The sequence below is a fragment of the Trachurus japonicus genome, chromosome 24, assembly GCF_045865225.1.
Source record: "Trachurus japonicus isolate A0001 chromosome 24, Traja_1.0".
Classification (NCBI taxonomy): Eukaryota; Metazoa; Chordata; class Actinopteri; order Carangiformes; family Carangidae; genus Trachurus; species Trachurus japonicus.
The window spans coordinates 17650256-17670473 of NC_140930.1; the positions used below are offsets into that span (position 1 = coordinate 17650256).

Genomic DNA, 20218 nt, shown 5'->3' on the forward strand with positions numbered 1-20218 from the left:
ATTTTCATTTTAAAAAGAATGAGATTAAATGATGGGCCGGCACAAGTTTTTAGTTCAAATGAATTTGATTACTTGTGCTTGTTGTAGTATTTTTGTTGTCTCAGCTTGTTGCTTGAATAGATTTGCAAGAGTCATAGGATCAACGGGCGATTTGAGGACATGATTGTGGAATCACCTCAATCTTGGTAAAAACCTGCAAGTGTACCAGTATAATTCATTAGGGAATGATTGTAAATACTTGAAAAGTCCTGATGCTGTATAATGTCAGTGTGCATGGGCATTTTACAATATTTTGAGAGTTGCCAGTTTCACAGATGTGTTTTGGCAAACAACAGAGAAGTAAACCCAAGAACATCAAGTAGCTGAAGCCTGTTCTTTTAGTCGACAATAGCTGTTCACCACAGGACTGTGTTTTTCTTTTTTTGATTAAATGTCTCATTTCCATTTTCAAATCTTGGCTTTGTTTTAACACACACAAAAATGTTACCTGTACTATATTAAGATAACTGCAGATAACCATAATATTACAGAAAAGTACAACACGCTGTTTTTGTTTGATGATGTTGTTTTGTTCTATATTCATATATAAAACATATCTCAATACCACTTAATTCAGTAAAATTTTTAAGCAGACTCAAAACAAGTGACTAAATTTATCTGGACTATCTCCATGCGAAAGAGCCTGATTTATAATATCTGTGATTGCTTAACATGATGAATTTAAAATTTACAGAGGTATGTTCAGATATATGGGCTTGTCTTACCCCACATGAGTTTTCTAAGGAACTCTGATCAATACAAATGCCTGTGAGCACATGGGATAATATTAAAATAAATCAGATTCAGTCCAACTGAGTATGATTATAATGGTTAATGTTAATATGTGGCAATATGTGCAGATGTATTCACGTTTCACATCCACAAACTTCACACTTGAGAACCAGAGAATCCAGTATTTTCGCACATGGAATAATTTTCATTTGGAGCATCACCATTGAAGACCCAAGCAAGGATCAGTTGCGAGTGGAAACCACAGCGCTGCTGATGAAGTGAGCTTGTATTGTCCATTGATGGCCAACTACACTATGACTTGGAAAGTGGATGAATGGATCCATTTGGTAAGTATGGAAGACAGAAATCAATACTTGTATCTTTGGAGATTGTAAGGGGTGGGTGAAACATAATTCACTGATTCGTTTTAGCATTAATGTTAGATTTGTTTTATATACCCTGTACATACATGCAATAACAAACTGCTGAATATTAAACATTTTCTCTCTTACAGTGTGGACCTTTTTTTGTTCTTATTTAAGACAAAAACAGAAAAAAGCTTTACTGTTACACTTCCTGATGAAACCGAAATCACGAAAAATATATGTATTGTTGCTATAGAATATGGCTGATACAGCAAAATACATATGTCAAATTAACCCAATGTTGCAACAATAACGTAAGGCGATACCTGAAGCAAACACAGATACAGTAAATTACAAACTCTGCCATCAGTCTGCCTCTCACATGGAGACTGGACATGCAGGCATGGACTCTACTTACCTGATAATCTGATTTACAATGTTTGTCTGAAATAAAACATGAACTCCTCAAATTCTTCAAGAGTTAGTCCACATTGTGACAGTAGCCTCTGTCTCCAGGTCGGCTTTTATCCAGAGTGGTGACTTTTGAATTCAGCTGGTATGTCACTGTCCAGTTTACAGATCACCTTGTAGATCGCTTTCTTCCAGGATGGATCGCGGTCTTTGCCCATCGAAATGGCAATGTAAAATTCTCTCAGTGTAATCTCAGCAACCTCAAGGAACCTGTCAGGAACCTGTGAATGGAAATGACAGGATTAAAAACAAACAAATTTACACATAACCTAAGTTCTTTTTGTGTGTGTGTGTATTGTATTGTAGATTTGCATTGTTTTCGAGGTAATCTATGGGTCTGTCAAATCAAGGTAAGTAACAAGTGGAGAGGACCTTGAGTAATTGGGGGAAAATATTTAATCAGTAGAAATGATCAATAGCAAATTTCATGGACAGTACACACATCTGCCTCTGCTTTTCTCAATGTTTCTCCACTTAACAATCACCAGCCTCATTCCTGTGGACTGTTGTCCGAATATTCATTGTCCTCAGAGGATGATTTGTGATGTTTTCAGTAACTGTGACTACAGATGTGAGTTGTAAGAATCTGTTCCAAATTGTCCAAACCAATGGAATCGTCCTCCTCTGAGCTGATCACCATTGATGAAGAATCATAAACTGTATTGGCATTGGCAATTAAACTGCTTCACCACCATTTTGTCAAAAATGAGCACTTTGTTGCATTCCTGCTTCCCAGAGGATGAACCCTCTATTTCGTTTATACTTCATAGTTTGTTTGTTTTTTTAGAACTGCAGGACCTTTTTGGTAATTTTAATTAATTTAAACCTATAGGTTTTTCTTACCTGCTCAATTGTGGATTTTCACTGGTATTTTTTTTCTTCTTCCAATTTTAGTAGTATTGATAACATATTGGTTAAAGTAGAAGTAAGCGATCCGGTCGTTTTGGCTAACTTCTTGTCAGCCGATGGAGTTAGCAGTCCCCGCCCTCGTCCCTACGTCACCACATTCACGCGCATCCCTTGGCTGCACACACAGAGAGGACCGCCCATTTATGCCGTTCTCTCTCCTCTTTGGATAAAGGTTGTAGGATACAAGGAAAGTTTTCTCCTCGGCTTACAGCAGAGCAGAGTGACTGACAGACCCGTGTTTCGGACCAAACACTCTATGTAAGTGATTGCCGTCGGAAGATATAACTATTTAAGACTTATATTAACACAAACATTCCGCTTACTTCTGCTTTAATTATAGATTTCATAAATTCCATCAAAGAGGAATCTAGAGGCTTGATGCTCACCAGACCTATTTCAATGCATCTAACAGGCAACCTTATCTCAGGATACCAGCTTAACACATGAGATAATGTTGCCTTGGTGGCTATGTAATGAGCATTTACCCTTAATGGGCTTTGTGTGTCCATGTTGGTGCTTTTGTTTCCAGTCCAGCCGTGTTTAAACATAATGCAAATACAGAATGTCATGCATTCAAACAACAGTCTCCAGTCACAGCCACACATGTTTTCAGAGGATCCACAGTTTAAGTCGAATAGGGGAAACTGGATTGAAACAAAGAGCAACGGCCTATATCGGACATGCATGTTTGATTTCAGCTCCGCGCACATGAACACAGCATCGCTGCTGGGTGTCTTCATCAGTGTGATCCGTTTTAGCTGATACCTGACAGGGATGTGAGTGGTGCAGAGGTGAATGGTATATAAACTAATCTGATATGACTCTGATGATGATTATGTCATGTAAATCTTGAAACATGCACTGAATTTAAAAATGCTTTTTACTCAGTGCACATTGGTGGAAGTGGGACTTTATACACTCACAGCATTTCACTCTAACCTTCCTGTCCTCTCTCTGTCCTTTGTAACTGCTGCTGTGCTGTTTTTGACACTGGTCTCTTAAAACAGATAAAGCTTGAGTTTCTCTGGTGATGCTTTAACAACTAACTTTAAGTTCTTTCTTTTTTTTCATCGATCATCTTGGCATATTTTCATTTTTGGAACCCCTGAATTTCACACTGAGCCAAACCACACATTGAATCCACAATGTTTTACAAGTTTAAATTAGTAACTTTTCAGTAATGGTAGTTATAAAATATTTTTACGTACAGGCTGTCAAAGCAATAAATGTGAGATTGTCGTCAGTTTCTTTATTCATTTTCAGGTGCTTCCTTGGGTCCAATTTAAATAACACAATTCATTCATTACCCGTTACAGTTATATTGTGTAGTGCTGGGGGCTAAAGGAAAAACATTTTGCAGCCATGTTGTCCCTACTGCTGTTCTATTACATGCTCATACTTAGGCCAATAAATGGTGGTATTAATTTAGTCTTTCATTTATTTTTAAATTTCACTTGGTAAACTATAGCCAAAAGTGATGCCCTCCTAAATTCGATTTTGCTAAATCCCATGTAAACTCAACTCATAGAACTTAGTTTACATGCGCCAGGGTCGCATTTAAGTGCAGTTTTGATCACTGATTAAAATACATGGTGTTTCTAATTTCCATATGTATAAAAAAAAATGTAATGTCTCAGAGACACTCACGCACTCATTTTTACTGTTAATCTCAAACAGTGCTACTCAGTGACATGAACTTCACAGTACGCCTCTATAGCTGAAAGGCTGAATCATCCATTACAGCCTGTAAGCCTTGTTAATGACATTGATTATTAATCAACTCAGTTTATGACAGTGTCAACAAATAGGTATCATAAAAATGGACTTTATGACAGAACCTTTGTATTGGTTTCAGTTAGACACGTCACCATACTAAATATGTGATTAATTAACATGTTGACTTACCAGCTGTAGAGCATTTATCCATAATGTGTTTGTTCCTTACTGTTAATGCTACGTCGTCTGATAAATACGAAGGGATGGGGCTGTTTTCTGCTTGGTGTTCAAATTATTTGAATTATTATATTGTCTCTGAAGTTATTGTGATGCCTGGAAAGAACCTGACGTGAAAGGTATTTTTCTCCTAATATTATATTTTAGTTAAAGAAGTAGATGAGATCAGAGGCACCTAATTCTAAAATCACCCTTCTCTAAATTCAGTCTCCTCTTGTCACCTATTTAATGAAGCAGAAAACCCATAAATGAATCTTTAACACCCAGTTTTGATTTTTCCCCCCCTACTTGTTTGGTATAATTCAGATAATAGTTGCTATGCTGTTGGGTACTGCGACTTGTATCATGTTGCAATATGTTTGAATTTAAATATATTTCAAAAATGACCTACTTCTGTGGTTTATGCATCATCTTGGAGTTATACAAATGTTAATACCAGATGTAGGATGCATGCAGGATTTCTGATTATGATGAAGCACCATTACTTTTTTTTTGTTTATCTCTACACTTGCATCACATAACAAAAATTATGCACGTAGTTCACTATTTCATGGGTATATTAAATAAGTCTTGTACACCTTATGTCCCCCATTAAAACATGTATCGGAGAGAAATGAGGAGATGTGGTGAAGTGGATTGATCGGAAAGTTTGGAGTGTGACTACCGGGAAATATTAAATATGAAGTGGAACACAGAACACAAGTAAATCATGATGGATGGCACATGATAAATAAAATGACCTCTCTAGAGGCTAATAATAACGGTTACATTCAAAACAATATGAATCCCCGTTTGTTGTACAGGTGTAACTCACCTGGAAGTCGTTGGCTTTGTTGTAGTGCATGTTGAGAGCTCTGAAAAGTTCTGATTCTCTCCCCACAGCCAGACGTCTCACATCGGCCACTCCCTCCACGAGGGCATGACGGGCGAACTTCTCCATCTGGATGTAGTAGAACTCCCTGAAGTTACTGAACCACTTGATGAGCTGAGAGGTGATGCAGCGTGTGAACTGAGGACGACACGGACAGCAGGTAAGTGAGCTGATGAAATATGGAGATTATTAAAATTTGGTGGTAATTAAAGAAAAGAAATGATTTTATTTAATGAATTAAATAAAACTGAATAAAGTACTTTTATCTTGTGTTTTCACTGTACATTTTGCCTAGAAATCCAGTAGTGATGTTTATTGCCTGAATATTATAATGGTGTTGACAAATAAAATATTAAAATAATGGACTTGATTGTTTTTTTCATTCTGTTGTGACAGATGCATCCTGCAAAAACAAAATTGACTAGAAATCAATTTTTGATTTAAGGGTAAAAGTCTTCTTTTTTAAAAAAAAGAAATACCATTATGCCTGCTATAATACAAAATCCAGAAACTTTCCAGAGTGAGATCTTGATTAATGTTATACATCTGTATTCTTTTAGTAAAACTAAGTCATGTCTCTAGTCATTGAGAATCTATTCTAAATTGATATGATCGTGTGGAAGAAGTGTACCTGTGTTGAACACTGCAAGTATTTTCCTACCTGCACATCATGGAAACACATCTTCAGTACCTGTGAGCTCGGGTAGCGAGTGTAGAAGAACATAAGCTTTGCTTTCTTAAGGTGGTTTGTGGTCAGACCCTCCTAAAACATACAAGTGTTAAGGATGAAATACACACACATATTAAACATAACTAAACAGCCTGGTTTCTCTTTGTTGATGAGCCTGGAAACATTTTCTCTCCAAGAAATCATTATGGCTCAGGTCAAGGTGGAAAGACGGCCGCTTTCTTCACAGTCTCCGGGATCAAGGAGAAAACTCATCGGATTCTCTAAGGTGCGAAAGTTCCTGTTTTCTTAAAAAAAGGTCAAATTGACTAAGTCTTTTTAAGCACATCCCTGAGTGATGACAAGGTTTATGACACAGAATGAGTTTTTATTTTAACCTAAAATCAGCAGAGGAAGAATTATTACTTGTATCTAAAGGCAGCCGATTCAGAGGTCACAATAAGGAAATAAAAATTGGATGTTACTATTATTAGAAAGGATACGTTCAGCATGTACAGGTTGTTCTTCACCAGGGAATCAGACTCGATCTTGACGTGGGGGAGGCACAGGCTTTCTAAAAGCATGGGATCCACAGACAGTGTGTGAGTCTGTGGGCTTCTCACAGATCTGGAGTTGACCTTCGACCTGACCTTGACTGAACTCCAACGTGTGTCTAACATCTCAAACTTCGCCTGGCCGACATCAGAGCATCTGTCCTGCAGGCATCTCAGGCCGTGTTGGTGGGGAGAGCTTTGATTTGTCTGTGGCGGCCGACGGTCCTCGTGTAGAGCGAGGTCAGGACTGAAGGGGACCTGGGGTTTGGGGCGATGGTGAGCTCTCGATCTGGACTGAAGGATCAACTGGTCCAGTCGAGGCTTTTGCACGACCAGGGACAGAGCTTCAGTTTGAACATCTGGGACCTCTGCATTCCTGCAACATGAAAGTCTCAATTTTTTATCATCACACACTATGGACTGCAAAGGGATATCAGTGTCCGCGTTCCCTTCATTGTTTAGTGATGCCTGTAGAAGTGGCATGCTTTTAAAGACGGAGTCAACACTTCTACTGACAGCTCTGGAAAGTTCATACTTTAACACATCTGCCATTAATTTTATTCTCTCAGGTTTGGTTTGGAAGTAGTTCATCAGCTTTACCTTCTTCCAGCCTTGATACTTTCTACCTGAGCTGCTCTCAAACTCACCGTATGAATCTGTAAATGCATCAGTTGGAGATGTATCAGGAGATTCAACACAGGGGGGATATTTCTCCTTCGTGTGGCTGTCTGGGGCTTCACTTACTTCATTCACATAGTTAAACTTAGCTCTGAGCTGTCGGAGGTGCTGCTGCTGACTCTCAAGCTGCTTGATCGCTGCCTGGCCGTGACCCGTGCCACCAGGTCCACTTCTTTCCATGTGATCCCGATGAATCCTCTCATTTCCCTGCATGCAGTCCGTCTCATCATTCTGATTTGTCATCACATCTGAACAGTGTCCACCGGGAGAGCTGGTCATGCCTTTGATGATATTTTCTACCCTGGCTCGTTTTGCTTGGTGGCCACTGCTCAGGTTCCAGTCATTATGACCACAAGAACTGGATGCAGGAGATGGGTGCCGTCTTGAGGTGGCGTCTCCGGGTGGATCCAGCTCCGGTCGGCTGCTGGGACAGATCAAACCTGAACCAGCTTCATTGCTGCTGTAATAATCACTCTCTGGTGGTATTTTTGTGTTAGTGTCTATATGACTAGAGACGCCTGATGCATCTAAATTTGACGGCACAGGGTCAGGTTGGAAGGAGGAGAGGTGCTCGGCAGTGCAGCCATCAAGACAAATGTTGCTAGTGGAATACATGCTTTTACTCCAGGCACTCAGATTCATGCTTCCTAGATTAAAAAGACAACAGTGGGGGAAAACCGTAATTTATTATATAATGCAGAAATTAGAAATTACAATTCTTCCTGGAATTCTTGTAACTGTCACATTAACAGAGGTCAGCTAACTTCTTATTGCACAAAGACCTGAATTGCTTTTTAAATAGTAGCCTAGTTTATAATAAAATGAATATCATACCTCTTCTGTGAAGTGAATTAAACAAACAATTTGATATACTGCTTTTGAAAAAAAATATAGCCTATATTTTTTTAATGTGAATTGATCAGATGTATTATATGTAGCAGATTATAGCACAGTTTTTCACTAAAACCAGATTTAAAGTTTCTCACTTGCATTGTTTTCCCACTGTGATACAATTTCTGATTGACTCTATTTTCTATTCAAATTAAAACCGAAGTTGCATGATACCTAACATATAACATGTAACTGAGATATCACAGAAACTAGCTGTAGTTTAAAACACTATCACGTACCTGTTGCCTGCAGGTCAGGCCCAGATGAGGCTGCAGGTCTGCATCTTGTAGGAGGAGAAATGACTCCTGTTATTTGTACTGATCCAGAGAAGAGCCACTTCAGAAGCCAGGAGGTGTGGTCAAACATGGCAACCTATCCCATCCCTACCTGCCCGCCTCATAATAACATCATAATTACAACACTTGAAACCTACTGTTGAAACACTGAGTGAGGGATGACTCATTGAATCAACTGTGGGTTGTGCCAGAGCCTAGAAGGGCTTTGGTTGTGCATGTAAAGTTTGCTTGAAAGACTTCTACTACTTCGACTACTCTCCTTAAGCAGGTAATGGTACAGTCCTGTTATCAGCGAGTACATTTTATTATCTTCATCATGTGGAAAATCCCTTTTATTTCAACCTATTTATAATAGTTATCATGTTCTACATTACAGTATAGTCTCCTTTTCGTTTTTATCGACTCCCCCGCCATCTCCCTTTTCCCCTCTCCCCCCTCCCGCCCAGCAGCAGTGGTTCCTCCCGGTGGTTCCTCCCTCCCTCGCCGGCCGCGGCTCACACACCAACAGCGCTCCCTCCGCGGCTGTCAAACAACACACACTCACACCAGCAGCAGCCGCCAGCAGCTATCGCTATGTTATCACGGTCCTGCTGTGTGTACCGGACTCTGGGCCGCTCCCTGTCAGCGGTGAGTCAGGTAGGTTTGTAAACCTTTAGTGTAATAATAAAGTGTAAGTAAAAAAAAAAGTGTTTATAACGGACAGCTGGATGGTTGCTAGCCGACCGCAGACGTTAGCTTGTGTGGGCCTCAGCTACCAAGGGCAGACAGACAGAGACAGCTTCAGGGGCAGCACAGGCTGTCCAGGAAGCTGACAGAAGTCCCCACTATAACTACCTAACCATTGGAAATGTTATTTTAGTTGAATGCATTTGTCAAAAACCGCATTTATTATTATCTTTATCTAGCATGTTGCATTGAACTAGCTAGCTAACACGCTAATAGAGTAGAGTTACAACCTCTGTTAACGAGCTCTAATAAATGTTTTCTCTATTATTTTGTGTTTCGCTTGTACAACAGGACACGCCCCGGTGTGCCAGGCTAATGTTAGTATGTTATTGTGGTTTCGTGTGGTTGAAGACAGAAATAGCCCGTGTCATGTTGTAGACATGTCAGTGCAGTGAGGAGACATCATGGCTTTGCCCTCACCGGTTTGTCAGTGAGCAGGTAGTGAAACTGAAACACGATCACCAAAGTTATGACTTACACTGGGTCTTGTGTTGCCAGCTGATCATTGACAGCAGATATACACTCAACTATCAGTGCACTGGGTCGATACTACTGCAGTCTGATCCAACAGCTCTGTTGTAAATGCTTATTTCATGGGGTTTTTGCGATGCAACTTCATTTTGGTTTAATTGGTAGCTCATGTTGCTGATTTTATTATATAGATTGAAGTCAGAGTTGTTAGACCTGCTGATTGAACTTTTCATTATCATTTTAGAGGCTTCAGTCAGTCATGCTTTTGAATTGTATTCAGTTAACGGGTAAGTGAGAGTTACTAGGAATAGTAGTAACACCTGTCAGTAAAATGCTGTGCAACTGAATAATATCATCATTTTTTTTGCCTCATTGAATGATCAGTAAGTTGAAAACTCGCCTATGTGAAATTAAAATTAAAGTTGGCTGCATTGCAGGATTGTTGTATCAGACTACAGGGGTGGTAGTTTATGATTATTTTCATTATCTATTAGATTAGTTTGAGGAACTTGAACCAATGAATGTCTATTTTGCGTTTGGTTTGCTTTAAACTACTTTAAATCCATGGACCAAACAAGTTTAGCAGTTGTAGACAGAGAAGGTTGGATTACAGAAGCGAGAATTTCTTGCAAGGCAGGTGTCTCTGCATTACTTTCTTATTCATTTGTCTGTCCATGTAATGGCACTAAAGAGTTTTTAAAGAATTCAAAGAAAAAATAGTTTTTATAAGAATTCAAAATGAATCCAAATATTGCTAGTGGTCTTTATGGTGCATTATCAGCACTAGAGTACCAGTTCAATAGTTGCATGTTTGCACAAACATGTCTGCTCTAGTATCCTGCTGATGATTTGGTCCAAACTCCACCCTGTCTTCTTATCCCCTTTGACAAACCTCAGCCAGAACTAGAGGCCCAGCCTTCAAAATAACTTCACACATGACTCATCACATACAGCAAAACAGCACAGTTAACCATACTAACATTGGGAAATCCAGTGTTTCAACTCAAAGTTAAAGCTACAAAGGATTTTTTTTATGTTCTTCCCATTAAGAAGTGAGGTTTTTCAGAGTTGTTCATATTGTGGTTGTCTCTCCCTACATCTATACAAAGTAATGCACATGACCTGTAACTAGTAGAATGTGTTATTTAGATGTACTGAGATTGTTCGATTTTATTTATTAGATTATTTTAAAAGGGACAGTGTACTAATAATTATTAGTATTGATAAAACATTGTAAAAAATGTAAATGTACCCGAGTTAGCTAAAACGCTAATTTCCATCAGTAGTCCCTCTGCCTCATGTTCTAATGTTAAAAGGCACCCTATAAAAAAAACAGCAACAATAAAATACCACATATAAAAGGTAACACATACATTATTATATACACAATTGAAAGACAATAACACACATCCATGATTGCATCATGCACTTATATACTCAAAACTACTACTACAAAAAAAAATCTTTATCACTGTTCACATTTTTGTTTGTTAACAAGCCATTTCTTGGCATTGTGCTAGAATGAGTTGTATGATGGAGACGTCTTGATTGATGGTGGAACTGTATTCCACTGATGTGATGCCCTAAAGGAGAAGAGCGAAGGTGGATTTTCTTAAGGGAATTGTGCAGTGACAATGAATCTGGGTTTCCCCCAAGAAGGTTATAGTTGAGGTGGTAAACCACTCAGATCTTGATTCATTTCCTCTTGTGACTTTTTTTCAGTTAGCAAATTGTAGTGTCTTAAAGTTTGCTTCAGGTAATGTGGTCTGTCTCTCTCTGCTAATATAACCCAGTAGAAAACCCCATGAAGTGCATGTAAAGCGGACTTAGAGGTTTTTGTGTGTGCTCAGTCAGTGCTCACGCATCTGTGATCACTGGTGAATCTCTTTAGGAGACTTACAGCTTAGGCTTGTCTGTTTACAGTCAAACACAGTGCCACGGCAGATTAAGTAGGCTCAAAACATTCAGCTGCACCTTTGCGATGTAGTTTTAATGTGTTTAAGTCGGCGCAGGGGAATTGATCTCAAGACGGATAGATAGATATTTCTGAATCATGTGCATCATCCAAAAACATCTTAATAAATAAATCTTTTTTATTTTTTTTTATCTGTTCAGGCCAACAATGTGCTGGTCCGACAAAGTGTATCAGGTAAATATGCTTCCACACTTGCATACATAAACCAGTGCTTGGGCTGTATTTGAGAGCATCAACAGTGATTCAACATGTAAGACAGCTGTCTTCATTCTGTTGCTCATGAATGAACAAGCGCTACGAGTGGGTCATTCAAAGCAGAATGAGTAATGCTCATTGAATGGCTGAGATGCCTGAGGAGCCCACAAGTGGTTAACTGCACTCACATCTCATGTGCCAGGCAGAGCAGAAGCAGCGTTTGTTGATCTTCTTTCTTGTTTCTCTCTTTTCTTTTTCCACCTTTTAAGGCGTCTCCGTCTGCAGCCGGCTAGTTTACAGGAATTCTCAGCCGTAAGTGCTCCCTCCTGTGTTCATGTTCACCTTCAATTGTCCTTCGGTAAACTTGAAATTTGTGCTAAAAGTGAAATTGCTAAAGATAAATAGTTTTGTGCGCTTAGGAACAAAGTTAATATACCACTGTATAACACTACCAGTTCATTTTTCTGATGTGTGCATTTGCTGCTTTACTGTTCGTGAAATGAGTGTTATGAAAACATAATGTGATTGTAATGAGCATTTTCACCATTTGTGGACTAAACATCAAAAAGTAAAATATTATTTAGCAGGAATATAGGGTAAGTGTACCTATTAAGCCCACCAAATCTGCTTTTCAGCCATTTTTAATATATACCACCCCAATTTAAGTGAAAACATTTTAGTTCAAATGATAGTCTATTGTCTAATTTGAAGTGTCAATCGTTCATTTATAGCAATTTTTATTGTTTTTATTGTTTAATTTGTCAAAATATACCAAAAATCTGGCATGGGCTTAATGGGTACTTAATGTACCCTTTAAGCCCATGGGTGTTCCAAATAAGCCCACTTCATGATTTGTTGATAAATACATATATATATTTAAAAATCTTAAAAATCCAAACTTATTCTATTAAAATATGTAATCTCTTAGCTCTCAATAGCTATTTTCATTTTGTCTCCACTCCTCTCCTCGGCCCTGTAAACGGCATTTGAAATAGGCATGATCGGCCTATTTGCTGTGTTGTCAACACAGAAAAAGCTAAACTTACAACATGTCTTCTTTGGAATGTAGCCAAAAAACTATTCATGAACAAAATAAAAATTAGAATGGAAATTACTCTTCGGTACTTAAGCTTTCAATATCTGTTGTCATTTTGTCTGTATCTCTATCCTACATTATACAATTGGCATTTACATTTGGCCAAATTTTCTGGTCCAGCCAGCTGGTTGAAAGTGTTTTTATCTAGATTTCTGAAGACCCAATGACTGAGAGAAAGACAGTTTCCTGGTTCAATACTATTTTAAGGATAATAAATTAATCAATTTCAGTATTTACAAAACAAATAACTTTTTAAACATAAAAACACAGCTTAAATAGAAACAATGAATAAAATGAATGAATTGGCCGATGCAATATCACTAATATTTAAATTTGGGTATTTAATTATCTGAATTATGAAGCTGATTGATTAGGTGAGGTCAAACTTAGGCAGGAAAATGGTTCAAAAGTCAAAAGGAAGAAACTCTCCATTGAAACACAGCCAGTGGGCTTAATGGGAGCAGATGGGCTTAAAGGGAACATCAGTGAATTACTGGTTAAAAATCTGAATATTTTTATTCTACACACATGGCATTTAAAAACAACTACATGACATGAATCTATATAAGCTGCACTAACATAACATGAAAAGTATTAATTGATCATGTATTTAAGTAATTAGCTATACTCATTTACATCTGCCCTAAATGGTGTGATTTTTTTGCTACTGTCCCCTTTAAGCCCACTTGGTAAAAATGTTAATTAAAAAATAAATAAAGATAAATATTCATATGTATTATCAATTTAACAATAAAATAGGATATTCTGCATACAAAAATGTAAACTATCCATGTTTATCATGCTTTATGTCATGGCAATGAACAATGCTATGCAGTGGCTGTGTGCAGTGGCATGTGGGCTGTTTGCTAGCATGCTAAAATGCATATTTCGAATTCAAAAGAAAAACTATTTCTAATTCTAGAAAAATTCTAACACATGTTTTATTTAAAGCACTAATCTCTTAAATTTTGGTAACAAATGAGTTCTTAGCTAAAGTCGGAGTAGAAATATGGAATAAATATTGTTTTTTCAGGGCATCAAAATCACTGAAGTTTTTTTGCAACTTCTTCGGGAGCAGCAGGCACATGTCACACATATGCTTCGATAACTCAAGATTGACAAATCTGATTTGCTTAGAATAAAAAGTATAATTTATGTAACAAGCTGCTTCATTGGAAGAACCATGAACCAGCAAAAATGGTGATGTAGTTTTTTTTTTATTTGACTCAGAAGTCACAAGTGGGCTTATATGGTACGTGGGCTTAATAGGTACACTTACCCTAATTAATTTCATCCAAAGTAATTTGTTGAATTGTGTTAGTCCAGAAATAAAAGTAATAGTCTGTTTTCTTGACATTTAGATGTGAATTTCCATCGTCAGCCAATGTCTTCCACATCAGATACTTCAAGACATCTGCTGTTCACAGTATGTACTGCAGCAGGTCTCAACGTTTTCTGCTGAACTCAACTCACTGCTCAGTGTTCAACTCATAGTAACTATTGTTTTTGTGTTTGTGCAGGGGATGAAGTCGTCACAGTCAAAACTCCTGCATTTGCTGAATCTGTTACAGAGGGAGATGTGAGGTGGGAGAAAGGTTGGTAATTGTCAATGCACAATACTGTAGTAACCAGAATTTCACAGGTGTTGTATTTTTTTTGTATCATCAGTGAGTCAAAAAAGTAAAAATGTTCTTTCTTTGTTTTTCCTTCAGCTGTTGGTGACTCGGTGACAGAAGATGAGGTGGTGTGTGAAATTGAGACTGACAAGGTATGAGCAAAAAACTAGAATAATTTGAATAATTTAATTTTTCTCTTATATATATGGTGTATATTTTTCATTTTATTTAAACAGGATAAGAAAAATCTTAGCAAATCATGCGTATATTCTGTTTCCAGACCTCAGTACAAGTCCCGGCTCCAGCAGCCGGTGTAATTGAGGAGCTGCTGGTGCCCGACGGAGGGAAGGTAGAAGGAGGAACGCCGCTCTTCAAACTCCGGAAAGGAGGTGTGTACAGTCCAACATCATTTATCATTTAATCACTTATAATAAATTGGAAGAACTTGGTGCTGTTAAATGTTTCTCTGTCCTGGTTCTTGTTTATCTGCCAGTTAGTCGCTCTACAAAAACAGCACAATATTTGATCGTTCACTGTACGGACAGACTTTTTTATATTAAGTACATTTTATCAGTGCAGAGTGCTGTCTTAACACAACAGCTGTTGCTCACCGTCATGAAATACAATGAGAAACTAACGCTGTTATGATTTTAAATATTTTTATATCAGATACAGAATCAGTTCAGTGACTCATACTTCGTATACTGTATATTATAAATACTGTTTTACTGTTCACTTCCAGGCTCTCTATCCAGCGCATTTTACTTACAGTCCAAGAATATTTCAATGTGTAATACTTCGGCGAAGCAAAGACAGGCTATGCTTTTCACCACATTGTTCATGTAGGACTGTACCGTAACTGTGTATTGTAATGTGCTGCTAATAAACTAATCTAAACGGACAAAGACTTAAAATTGAAAATGTAATGAGAGAGCACTGTGAATGCACAGAAGCAACATAATGTACTCAAAGTGCTGTTATTTTCTTTTTGTCTCCTCAGCTGTTGCTGCTAAAGCTGCTCCCACTCCGGCTGCAGAGGCACCGGCTGCAGCTCCTCCTCCTCCTCCACCTCCACCTACTCCAGCTGCGACCCCTGCAGCCATGCCTCCAGTGCCACCGCAGGCCGCTCCAGCAAAACCTGGTATGTATTCCTCCGCAGGTTGCCTTTATATATTTCTTACAAGATTTTTGTAGCTGTGTCTGAAACAGTTTTTCCGTCTTTCTACTTGTGTAGTTGCTGCCGTCAAGGCCACTCCTGCAGCTCCAGCAGCGGCTCCTCCAGCAGCAGGAGCCAGAGGAGAAAACAGGGTAACACAAATTGGAAGTAGTGAAGTTTTTTGTCATGGCCTACCACCAAGATAAAGGAGATGGTTCACACAGCCTGTTGTTCTCCCACTGACCAGGTGAAGATGAACCGAATGAGGCTGAGGATCGCCCAGAGGCTGAAGGAGGCTCAGAACACCTGCGCCATGCTGACCACTTTCAATGAGGTGGACATGAGGTGAGATACGGTGATTACTCATTATATTTACAACCCCACACAGTCAGGATTACAAACACAACAATTACCTGGTTGACTTTTCATAGCAGAACTACTTGCACACCAGAGTCACTTGTAATCTTAGGATCTATTTGACTATTTTATTAAGCTGTTTCCTCGCCAAAAATTCATAAACATGCCATCATCTTTAGCAACATCACGGACATGAGGAAAATCCATAAGGATGCTTTCCTGAAGAAGCACAACATCAAACTTGGTTTTATGTCAGCGTTTGTGAAGGCTGCAGCTCACGCCCTGACTGACCAACCTGCTGTCAATGCTGGTAAAGACAACACTGACCTGTCTCCAGTGTATAAAAAGCCAAATATTATATATATATTTTAAATAAACCTTACTCTCACAATGTTTTTATTAGTTATTGATGACACAACCAAAGAGATCATCTACAGGGATTATGTGGACATCAGTGTCGCCGTGGCAACTCCAAAGGTACGCCTTTTGACTCTGGTAGACTGAACGTTTTTGTGCAGAAAGTGTTGCTTTATAGCATATGATTGACGTTTTTGTCATTCATTTCTGCAGGGGCTTGTTGTGCCAGTGATCCGCAATGTTGAGACCATGAACTTCACTGACATTGAGAAAGCCATTAATGCACTGGGACAAAAGGTAAACAGAAAAAAGGAATACACAAGTATTCTTTTTAAAGGTCCAGTGTGTAAAATGAGGGGAAAACAGTGACTATTATTTATCTATTAAATAATTCTATCCTTTATTTATGAACGTGAAACGTGCTCTCTGGTTGGCTGGATCTTCCATTCTGTACAAACATGGCGGCGCAAGATGGCGACACTCTCTAAGCAAGACCCATGCTATATGTATCTATAAAAGAAGAATTATAAGGCTATGAAAACCAAACAGATTTTATTTTATAGCAATTATACTTATACAAATATGTTCATTGGTAGTACATTCAGATTTTGCCAATAAACCTTGACAAATATTACACACTGGACCTTTAAATCTTAAACAATGCCACACGACCTAGACTCAAATCAGTATCTATAAAATTTAACCTGTAAATCTTGCGTGTTGTGCACCTCAGGCTCGTAACAATGAGCTTGCTGTTGAAGATATGGATGGCGGCACCTTCACCATCAGCAATGGTGGTGTGTTTGGCTCCATGTTTGGTACACCCATCATCAACCCTCCCCAGTCTGCCATTCTGGGCATGCATGGCATCTTCGACCGACCTGTGGCCATAAATGGCAAGGTGAGAAATTATGTGGCCATAAATACAGATGTTGTGTGAGTAGGAAAACTGTGAGGAGTTCATGTGGTTAAATAAACTGCTTTGTGCTTTGTGCAGGTTGAGATCCGGCCCATGATGTATGTGGCACTGACATACGACCACCGACTCGTTGACGGTAGAGAAGCAGTCACTTTCTTACGCAAGATAAAAGCTGTGGTTGAAGATCCACGAGTTCTGCTTCTGGACATGTAGTATGTCTATATATTATATAGCTCAGCTGCGTAAAATGAACTCCACAACACAACAAAAAACACGCACAAGTTGCACAGAACCACTCACACAACTGTTGTTGTCTTTATAACTGTTCAAGCACAGAGCAGGGGGATACTGAGGATGTTTTCCAACACTCACATGGAGCTTAAACGTGTTGTGCTATCTGTAGAGAGTTATTTGAAGCATCAGCCTTTATGAAATCAAAAAAGCAAAAAGATTGCTCAACATCCTCTGCCTGTCTAAATCCAAATGTAGCCAAACATTTCGATTTAGCAAAGAGACGAATCACATACACAGTCAGAAAATGTTGAGGACAACTCGCATATGGGTGTTTTTATTCCAAGCATGTGCTCTTCAGAAGGACACGAAACGGTAGATAAACACTCGCTGCATCCTTGTCACAGTAATCATGAAATACAAATGGCTTTTCCAGGCAACAGTTGGCTGCAAGACCTTCTCCCCTGCTTGTTAGTTGGTGCTCATGAGCCACTTTTTCCAGAACAGAGCTCAGTCAAATGAGTTCAAGATGTTTTAATGTTAACATAGAACTGAGAGATTTCATTTGGTTTGCTGCTGGTCATCGTTACTGGCTACAGTCTGGAAAAAAGGGCTCAGCGAACAGGAAGCCAGATCTTTGTACGGAACACATGCGTGTCAGTGCCATGCCTTTAAACCCAAGTCGACTGTCTGATGAGCATGTGATTTTTGGTTTAAAGTGTTCACATCTAAAAATACTGGTTAAAAAGACACAAATGAAATCACGGCTAATCAGCAGAAAGCGTACAAAACAAGACACTTTGTTTTTTAACATATATACATTATGATGATGTTAGTTTCTGGGCAGTTATGTTGGGGAGTATGTTCAAAACGCACAATTTGGCAGCAGGTTTTTATGTTAAGCTCCATTGTTGGAATTTTCATTGTGCTATCCTATATATATAAAATACTTGTATCTATTTAAAGAATCAATTTTAAACATTAAACATCTCAAAGAGTTTTATGTACTGAAACTTGTCTTGTACATTTCCTTTACAAACCCACACTATCTCCAGCCTGACAATTAGTCGGTTTAGGTCTCTGTCAGTAGATTAATCCATTAATCTGCAACTATTTTGATAATAGTAGTTAAACTATTTTATAGAGGTTTTAAGCAAAAATTTCTATTTAAGTTTCTGTGTGACTGAAAATATAATCTTTGGGTTTTCAACTGTTTGGGCAAAACAGGACAAGATGTCACATTCACCTCCTGAAAGCTGTGATGGGCATTTTTGATTACTTCTTGTTGCCCCAATCAGTCAATAATCGGATTTCTTAATTATTTGCAGCCCTATCGTGATTCATGTAGTGCCAGGTATGTAGATGCTGCACATTACACTTTAGCTTTCATCTCCTAAAAACAGACCCTTATCCTTTTTAAAAAGAAAATCAGAAATCTGACCACGGCAAAATAAAAGCACACAGGGAACGTCTTCGCGGCTGCCTTCGTGATCTTGGCCGAAGCATTTTATCTCGTGCCAAGTCTATTTTGCTCCGAAACTCTCTGCTGCAGATGAATTCTACGCCAGAGACTGATCTTCAAAGCCTCATTAGCCGGCACTACATCTCGGCTCTTGAGAAGCTCCAAATAATGGGATCATCTCTGACAAAGTCTTAAGGGTTGCTTGGCCCTTTCTCCCACTTCACAAACACAGGCTCAAGTGTGTGCAGCTGTGTATGATACCCCTTCAGTATTTCTGTTTACTTTAATAATCACAGGGGACAATGGGTCCTAATGTACGTCTTTGTTTCTCTGCCAGCACCTACACAAATGTCTGAGCAACACTGTTTGGAGGAAAAACACAGAATTCATTATGAGAATACAAAAAACCCAAAACATTAGATTACCATGAGAATACTGGAGGTCCTAATGGGCCTGAATACAGCAAACAATGACACAAGGGTTCCTTTAATTTAATTATTTACTTTTATTACCGCTCAAGATTCCATTAGCGCTTTCGAGATCATGTTAATTGGCAGCGTGTGCCAGTGGGTGCATAGATATCTGAAGGGTTTGTTGGCAGGTTTTTGTTTCGTCTTCAAAATTTGGCCAAATCTGTGAATTTCCAATTGGACTGCTCAATAAGATGTGGGTTTTCAAGTCTTTGTGTCCATTCACATGAAAGATGGCCCATTAGAAATTGGCAGCTAGCTGTTTGTTTTCATTTAGCCACATCAGAGAGATAATTTACCTAAATTATTCTGTTATTTTTTTCTGTGTTTTTCCAATTGGACTAAAATTCAGTTCTTCATATAATGACATTGATACAATTAGCGTATTTAAATGTGCCATTTATATTTTTTATCCTCAAACAGTTTTGCTTTTAAAAAAGTTAAGTGCACCCTATTAAGTTTGAAAAGTGCTCTTCATTTATCGTCAAACATATTGTCAAATGCACATACCGGTATTTTGTATCTTATTCTAAAATCCTCTTTTGGATTAAGTCAAATCAAATTATTTCATATTCTTTTTTTACTAATAGACCTGGGACAAATTTATCATTTTAGTCATGGGTGGCAAACAATGGCAGCAACAAATGCACCAAATCAAAGGCACAGAGGCGTAGAGCGAATATTTTTTATGTGCTTTCTATCTGGACTCAGATATTGACAGAAAAGCATGAAATAGCTTCATTAGTTCCAGTTAAATGAAG

General features: G+C 38.4%; 2 protein-coding genes across 3 annotated transcripts; one reads left to right on the forward strand and one right to left on the reverse strand.

Annotated features, from left to right (window-relative positions):
• Positions 1 to 1615: 1615 nt before the first annotated feature.
• LOC146961798 (prospero homeobox protein 2-like) lies at positions 1616 to 7917 on the reverse strand. The gene is made up of 4 exons (XM_085771820.1): positions 6511 to 7917; positions 6002 to 6103; positions 5284 to 5478; positions 1616 to 1828 (listed from the first exon to the last, which is right to left on the reverse strand). The coding sequence occupies exons 1-4, from the start codon at positions 7879 to 7881 to the stop codon at positions 1661 to 1663; spliced, it is 1836 nt and encodes a 611-aa protein (XP_085627946.1). The 5' UTR covers positions 7882 to 7917; the 3' UTR covers positions 1616 to 1660.
• Positions 7918 to 8935: 1018 nt separating this feature from the next.
• LOC146961799 (dihydrolipoyllysine-residue succinyltransferase component of 2-oxoglutarate dehydrogenase complex, mitochondrial-like) lies at positions 8936 to 18538 on the forward strand. 2 transcript variants are annotated; one of them, XM_085770260.1, is made up of 15 exons: positions 8936 to 9062; positions 11739 to 11772; positions 12063 to 12105; positions 14251 to 14315; positions 14410 to 14484; positions 14602 to 14657; positions 14786 to 14894; positions 15506 to 15646; positions 15740 to 15813; positions 15909 to 16006; positions 16198 to 16328; positions 16422 to 16495; positions 16589 to 16672; positions 17109 to 17276; positions 17373 to 18538. In XM_085770260.1, the coding sequence occupies exons 1-15, from the start codon at positions 9000 to 9002 to the stop codon at positions 17505 to 17507; spliced, it is 1350 nt and encodes a 449-aa protein (XP_085626386.1). In that variant the 5' UTR covers positions 8936 to 8999; the 3' UTR covers positions 17508 to 18538. The 2 variants fall into 2 exon arrangements, with proteins under 2 accessions (XP_085626386.1, XP_085626388.1); XM_085770262.1 differs by having other exon boundaries at positions 8936 to 9053.
• The last annotated feature ends 1680 nt before the right edge of the window (positions 18539 to 20218 follow it).

Excerpts from the sequence above, each read along its gene's own strand:
- LOC146961799 (XM_085770260.1), top strand. The coding sequence starts at position 9,000 with ATGTTATCACGGTCCTGCTGTGTGTACCGGACTCTGGGCCGCTCCCTG. Across the intron at positions 14,895-15,505 it reads CTTCAAACTCCGGAAAGGAG|CTGTTGCTGCTAAAGCTGCT; the intron begins GTGTGTACAGTC and ends TTGTCTCCTCAG. Across the intron at positions 16,329-16,421 it reads CCAACCTGCTGTCAATGCTG|TTATTGATGACACAACCAAA; the intron begins GTAAAGACAACA and ends TGTTTTTATTAG.
- LOC146961798 (XM_085771820.1), bottom strand. The coding sequence starts at position 7,881 with ATGAATCTGAGTGCCTGGAGTAAAAGCATGTATTCCACTAGCAACATT. Across the intron at positions 5,479-6,001 it reads TGTGTTTCCATGATGTGCAG|TTCACACGCTGCATCACCTC; the intron begins GTAGGAAAATAC and ends TGTCGTCCTCAG. Across the intron at positions 1,829-5,283 it reads ACAAAGCCAACGACTTCCAG|GTTCCTGACAGGTTCCTTGA; the intron begins GTGAGTTACACC and ends TTCCATTCACAG.